Source organism: Adelges cooleyi, unplaced genomic scaffold (assembly GCF_023614345.1).
Source record: "Adelges cooleyi isolate 19-005CV unplaced genomic scaffold, UGA_ACOO_1.1 ACOO_flye_CR_arks_rails_tigmint_CR_PRNA_381, whole genome shotgun sequence".
Taxonomy (NCBI): domain Eukaryota; kingdom Metazoa; phylum Arthropoda; class Insecta; order Hemiptera; family Adelgidae; genus Adelges; species Adelges cooleyi.
This window is the reverse complement of record NW_026096058.1, coordinates 273,268-280,810: the sequence shown is the minus strand read 5'-3', so window position 1 is coordinate 280,810 and position 7,543 is coordinate 273,268. Positions and strand designations below refer to the sequence as shown.

General features: G+C 27.7%; 2 protein-coding genes across 2 annotated transcripts; both read right to left on the bottom strand.

Moving 5' to 3' along the window:
* Positions 1 to 203: 203 nt before the first annotated feature.
* Positions 204 to 2,351, bottom strand: LOC126841437 (uncharacterized). The gene is made up of 5 exons (XM_050577925.1): positions 2,157 to 2,351; positions 1,724 to 1,912; positions 1,530 to 1,654; positions 520 to 775; positions 204 to 411 (listed from the first exon to the last, which is right to left on the bottom strand). Exons 1-5 carry the CDS (start codon positions 2,349 to 2,351, stop codon positions 355 to 357), a joined length of 822 nt encoding a protein of 273 aa, XP_050433882.1. The 3' UTR covers positions 204 to 354.
* Positions 2,331 to 6,182, bottom strand: LOC126841332 (uncharacterized). The gene is made up of 10 exons (XM_050577742.1): positions 5,976 to 6,182; positions 5,723 to 5,877; positions 5,221 to 5,651; positions 5,028 to 5,152; positions 4,407 to 4,521; positions 4,252 to 4,335; positions 4,071 to 4,160; positions 3,226 to 4,002; positions 2,971 to 3,134; positions 2,331 to 2,902 (listed from the first exon to the last, which is right to left on the bottom strand). Exons 2-10 carry the CDS (start codon positions 5,866 to 5,868, stop codon positions 2,438 to 2,440), a joined length of 2,397 nt encoding a protein of 798 aa, XP_050433699.1. The 5' UTR covers positions 5,869 to 5,877; positions 5,976 to 6,182; the 3' UTR covers positions 2,331 to 2,437.
* Between the last annotated feature and the right edge of the window lie 1,361 nt (positions 6,183 to 7,543).

Sequence of the window (7,543 nt, the reverse complement as noted above, 5' to 3'; positions counted from 1 at the left end):
TTTTCTCTGACTAAAAACAGAGTACAAAGAACAAATACAATTTTATAAGTATAAAAATATAGAATACAATTTATTGTCAAAAATATAATAAAAATATATACGATATGTTAACATTAATTTACAAAAGCAAGATTGGTAACACTTAAGTAGTTTTTATAATGTTATTATTTAATAAATAATATAGGGAATCCAAAAATCACTTGGATTCCGAGTCAATATAATCAAGTAAAATTCACAAACTAAAAAATTGAAAATATTCAATTTTGAAATACTTAGTTGTCAGTTAGGAAATATACTACAAATATTTGAAGAACCTACTCAATTATTAGAAGTTATATCTCAGTCTTGAATAATTCATTTGATTTGATTCAGTTTCATTCCGTTGTTTAAGTACGCATTCATTAACTGAAACTATTTCAGTTAATAAATTTGATATTTTATAAACTAACATAAATTGAATTACATATATCAATATAATAATTAAAATAGAATTAATTAGTTAATATTTTGTTATGTTACTTGAGGATTCTCGGAACACAATATTATATCATCAGATGAGCTGGTCCACGATGTAATAGAACTGGAATCACATTTTTTTTTGTATTCAAAGGCTTTTTTTTTTAATGAAATCCCACTGAACATTTTTGTAGTTTCGTCAATATCAGGCCCTGTTAGATCTATGTGATCACAATATTTTTCTTTACTTGATTTGGTTGAAGTAATACTTGATTTAACAGATTTCAATTTGGCAAGGTCTTCAGGTTTGTTAGTTCTCCTTCTGAAAATAATGTTTTTTTTTTAATAAGTAGCATGAAATATGACATAACTAAAACTTGAATAAAAAGGTCTAAAGTTTTATTTTTTACCACAAATACAGCTATACTGCGAGTTCAATGCATATTTAAATGCATTTGCTTATTTCGAGTCATTAGGACTAATAAATTGACAGCTAGTTTAAAACACATTTAAAATGTCATAGATCAGTGTTTATTCTGTAAAATAATTGTTTTAGATAAAACAAACAGGTTTCAATAAACACTCTATGTTAATATTTAAATAATAAGTTTTTATATTAAAACTATTATTTTAAAATATATATAGCTAGGTACAAATTTAAAATTTGCAACTGATAGAGCAAAATGAATATGTTATCTAATGTAAATTATATGCATACTTAAATTTAACTTCTAAAGTTTTGCTTCTAAAACTACCATTTCAAATAATGTTTACAATTGTAATTTAAAACCCTTTTTTTTTTTGTAAATACAGCTAAAACAATTATTTTATAGAATAAATTGCACTAACATTATAATAATTCAAAATCTGCCAATACGAGAAAAACGACTTATAAAATTGTACTTGTTTGCTAGCACTGCACATACGGTGATAATTTATGACAATTAGAATTTGTAATATCAAGAATAGAACCTTAAAATTGGCAATACCGATCTGTCAAAAGGCCATATTTTTTATATCAAGACTTATCGTATTGATGTATGAAATTATTAGTCCATGAAATTTTGACTTACTTGAAAATAGTTTCAGAGTTTGAGTTCACAGACGACTTATTGCGATTAATTATATTCAGTTGGTTATTTGATGTCAGAGAAGATTGTTTTTGTATATTACTACAATTGAGCGGATCAATAATAACCTGTAGTATGGTATAATAATAATGTATTACTATCAACATTGTTTTAAAATATTATAAATATAATTTTACTTTAATTTTTCCATGATACTCTTCAGTTTCACTTATTACATCATATAATCCACCAGCGTGTTTTAAATCGTATTTAAGTGAACTTAAATCCAAAAATATAAATCCGAGCCTCAAATCACGTTTGGGATCGTGACCTGCATACTCATTTTGGAACTTTTTACACCATAATTCTAGTATTAACCATTTTTCCTAAACAATTTTTTTTAAAAATAATAGTAATACAATATAGTTGATTCTTAACAAGTCGAATCTCGGTAACTCAAATAAATATCGCTTTTTAACTGTGATAAGTCGTAACGCAAAAAATAATTTTTTTTTTATAATTTTTAATATCTTTACTTTTAGTTACAATTTTTAATAATCCTTATTGATTTTATTACCGAGATTCTAAGTGTGTAAAATTTGAATTTATTATCATTAACCAATTCCATACTTCTATCAATAAATGTTTTGGCAGTAGAATTGTCCATTCACTGTTCCATATAGGATTAATTTTTTGAACAACAGACGGTGTCGTTAAAGTAGTACCACCGTAACTTTCCATCAACACATAAGTGGTCGGTGCTGTAAATGTAGAATCACCGTTCAACTTCACCATTGGTAAGTTATACCCACAAACAATGGTCATCTTAGCTTTGAAAATATCACTGTCATCAAATTTATTATAAATGTCATTTTCCCGTCTAACTTCAATAGAATCGATCTTTTTGCTCGTCACAAAAGTGTGTCATATTCTACACTGGTGGCGCTATCACTATCACTTTTAATTATTATACTTTGGTTATCAATTTTCTCAGTTTGAGTTGAACTACTACTTTGAGTACATTTTACAGATGTAGTTTGAGTATTATTGTCAATGGTTAGAGTCGAATACTTGTTTCCTTGTTTGCCAAGTGTGAACGTTTTATTGATTGGTGAATCCTCTGAATCAGATTCAGTAAGATCGACAAAAGTGGGTGAATTTTTTTTTACTGACTTTTTAGGACTAGAGTTTTTTAAAAGTGGTTTTTTGGGGCTCGGAAGTGAATGATAAACCCGTTTATAATGTATTTTGATGTGAACATCACTTTGACAAATATCACGCACAATGTAATTTGGAAATAAAACAAAATCTTTTGTTATGTGTGAGCTTTCATATTCATTTGCCATGTCAATAATGTGGGAAATAAGAAGCGTTGCCTAAAAAATTAAAATAAATAAAATTAATATTTGTTGGTCATTGTTTTATTACAAATAATCAGTTATACCTTTCCAATAGAATGTTCGCTATTTTGATGTAATGCCATTGTTATTGCTGTTTTATTACAATTCTTATAAAAATAGGTTTCCAACGATATTGTTGTCGGTAGTGTTATTAGATGAAGAATGTTTGTGTTACCAAACGATCTAAACGTACGGTCATGTGATATAACTGAAAATACAAAATATATAATGCATGTTTTAGTAAAATGGTTGAAATATATATTTAATGAGTTTTATATCAGTAATATTATTATATTTACTTTTGCCAGTATTATCGGTAACACTTTCTGGAAATTGGTAAGTGACGTAGTTGAATGGAGAGTCAATTTTTTTTTCAATATACAATGTCAACTCATGGGTACAACGAAATATGTTTTGTACATCACAACTAACATTTCTATCAAATGAGTTTTCAAATTCTTTCATGTCAACTTGAACTGCCACATTAGATAATTTAACATTAGTTTGAACAGATTTATTTAACTGTCTTATATTTTCAGTAGCCTGCACATGTTTGTCATTAGTGCCCTTATTTAATTCTTCTCTGGAAAAACTTTTCAATTGAGGTTGTGCTCTTGCAAAACCTGTGTCATATTCAGGATACAAACGACTATAAAGATACGGATTGTTTGTAAATGAGTCGTTATATGAAATGCACTTTTCTTTATTATTATTTCCATGCGATTCTAATACAGGCTTTTCAATAGATTCAAATTCATTTGGAATTGCTTGAGGCTTTTGTACATTCATTTTTTCTGTAAACCTTTCTTGGCAATCTTGAACTATTGGTGTTTTGGAAAATTCATACGATAGTGAAATATGTCCCGTTATTTTATTGTTATGCCATATTGGAACTTTAATATAACGAGGAGCACCAAACTCAGTAACTAAATCTGTCCAGTCCAACATAGATTTAGTTTCACCCAGTATAATGGGACTTCTTTCACTTAGAACACGCACAAATGCTTTGAGAGTGATACCTTTGGCTGAAAACCCTTCCAGTCGTGAAGATAAAGTGCTCTTTTTGAACTTAATGACTAAAGTAAAAAAATCATTTGAAATTATCACACATATAAATAGTATAAGTATTATATTATGTATGTACCATTATTTTCCATTTGTTTAGACATGAACCTTATTGATTTACAAGGTTCTTGGTCCTTGAGACATTGTATAAAATATGTGGTATTTACATCTAAAACCAAATAAAACAGTTTTTTATTTATTATATTATCATTGTCGTTTGAGTGTTAGTTTTACAAATATTAGAAACAAACAAAACGTACAGTTTTGTAGAGATCTGCTTGTGTAATAAATATTTAAAGACATAATTGATAAATGTAAATAGACATCATCCTTTGGAATTTTCACTGAAATAAAAAAAATTGTAATTTTTAATATTGTTTAGTGTATAACAAAAAAGAAATAATATCAAAATTACTTCTGTGTGTTGTTTTTAAATTGTAGTAATTTGGTTTACAATTTTTTGATTCCGTTTTGGAGATGCCTATACTTGGTTCTATGGTTATTACATTTGCTTTTGTTTTCGAATCGCCCTATAAAAAAGGTGAATGTTAAATTTCACGACATAACATACCAGAATTATAAAGTAAAAGAACAAACATTTGATGAACAAATACACTCATGGTTTTAACAATAGTTTAAAACTAATATATAATAATTAATATAATACGATTGTAGTAAAAAAATACTGTATTTAATATTTGTTAATTAATTTAAATATAAAACTATCTCATTATCTCCTATAATGCTTCAAGACTACAAATTAATAACCTTTTTTAAAGCCAGTTATGAATTCAAAAAAGAAAAAAAAATGGATTTGAAATACCTTTTTTATAAAAAATGCTTTTAACATACAAAACAAACTAAAAAACTACAAAACAAAATTTTAAAACTGGAGGTGATTTAAAAAATAACGACATGTTAGAGAAAATCTAAGGTCACATTTTGTTTGAAGACAAAAAGATACGCATTTATGATCTTGTTTATATAGTATAAGTGCGTAATAAATTATATGGATTTTTATAAAGTTTTTCATTACTTGATCATGAAGAGGTGGTGAATAAATACCAACTTTTTCTGCTGCACTAATGATACTTTCAGCAGTAGGCATTGACCTTAGAGTACTAAGAGCTTCTTCTTCTTCCTCAGGTGCCAAATCTTTACCTGAGAATTCAATGAACATAAAAATATTAAAGACCAAATAGGAATGAGAAGATTATATTTAAACTTACCCAGTAAATAATCACTTGTAAGCTCATCTATACTTTTAGATGACATGGAGCTAGTAGGTTTTGAGCTATTCTTGCAATTAAATGTATTTGAGTTTTTAAATTCCTCATTGTGAAAAACATTAAAAACTTCGTTTTGGATACCAAATGTTTCCAAATATTTTATATCATTGTCAAACGTAGTATCGTGAAAATTTTGTAACATAAAACAAAATTCTATGTTGCCTACTGTTTTATTATTGTTAACTAAAGGAACACTTTTTACTGTATGATTATTGTTAACTACTACTGATAAACTATGAATGGATGCTTGGGCGATAATTTTATTTTCATAGTTTTTTATAATACACTTTAAAGTGCATGTCGTCAAATAGTTTAAAAAAATTCTGAAACTTGCGCGAACATCATATGTGACTTTGCTATACTTAGACAATCTGAAAGCAAATTACTAGATTTATTATTGTAAAAAAATATGAGGGTTTACAAATTAAACATACAAACTTACACAAGTTTATTATAGTCTGAACTTCCACTCCATTGAAATTGAGCATAAATATTTCTAGCATCTTTTTTATACAATGAAATATTCAAAACGGATAATGTTAAAGTACCACTAATACTTCCATTAAAATGAGGAGGTAAACTTGGCATAATAAATATCTGTAATTGTATCAATAACATATGTTTACAATTTACAACACAAAGGATACGCAAATGTTACATATTAAATTGTTAATCTGTAATATGATGTAACTTACCTATAAGAAAAAAAACAAGTCACTGATATATAGGTACCATCCAAATGAATTAAGTTACAAAACTGAGTTTAACTATAGTTCAGTACAATACTTTTACAACTGAAATGTTGAGTGATGCCAGTTTATTGTAATTTGTAAAAAGTAAGACCCGAAATGTAAAATCATTAACGTTAAAAACATTATGTATACTTATCTACCAATTACGAAAACGAGCAACGGCAATTTGAAATTGGTTATTTGATAAAACCGCTGGATTCTAGACAGTTTATTCGTGATAAGAATTCGTTTTCCCGGTTTTAACCATAGACCACTGTTAACCAAGTTTAATAGATATTATGGTTACTGAACGGTTCGTGATAAGGCGGTAACGAATGAGCATGCAACTTTATAATTTAGTAACCTAAGCCAATCCAAAACCTCAGTTCATCGTTCGACGTAACTTATAAAGTGTCTATGGCATAGACTCTATGCGACTGAATCTAACTACGATTAGTCTTTATTATTTTTCTTAAGACATTAATCGTAAACACGGTTTTAAATGATATACTAATTCAAGTATATTTTAAACCGTGATCGTAAGTCTAATAACCTTAGTCCACACTTCAAAACTCAGAACTATGAAGTTAAATAGTCAATAATGGTATATTTTAGTGTAAAACCCAACCCAAAATATATAGTCGGTCATCGCCCATAGGTGCCTAAACATTATCCAAACGAGTCAAGATCGATATTTGGGAGGAATATTATAAAACGCGTAATTATTGTTTATTCGTGTTTTAGTTACTATGGTAACGATTACAAACTCGACCAATTTCAAAATATTCCATATTTAATATTGTTAGACGCGTGGACATTTATAGGTACATTTATGGGTGAATGCTGAGTACCTAATCGCGGCTAGGTGTTTAATAAAATGTACTTGGTGTTGAAATAAGATTCTATGATCAGAATGTATCCGAATGATAAATACAGGCTAAAAGTAACTAAATCCAATTTAAGACTCAAGTGATATTTTTAAGTTTTTTTTTTGTAACCCTCCAACTTCCAAGACGCCTCAAACGCAAATGATATAAAGATTTGCTACGTTAATATTAAGTAATAACAATAAATAAATAAATACACATAGGAAGTGCCATCAATGGGTGGCTGCTTAATGCTTTCATCAAACTGTTCAGGTTTTTTATGTTTTTTCCTAGCTTATACTCGTAATGTACCTAGGGGTATACATTGTGTATTTAAATAAAGGGAGAAAAATGTTTTTTTTTGCCTATGGTGTTTTTATAATAAACAAAAGTAAAAAAAATACGATTAGCATTTTCCTCCATAAATTATAAACACACGACTTGTGAGTTGTGTTGCAATATAGTGTGATTATAACGTTAACCTTTTACCATCTACAGATTTACATCGAAGGAAATTGTAATAAGTAATTTTATAACTATATGTTAATATCCTACAATATTATTTTATTATGCTTTTTGAAATGTGTAATTGTGAAACTTGGACATTTAGCGTCTAGCTAAAGTATAAAATTGAACAACTAGCTAAACTCTGGACGGCTGAAAACT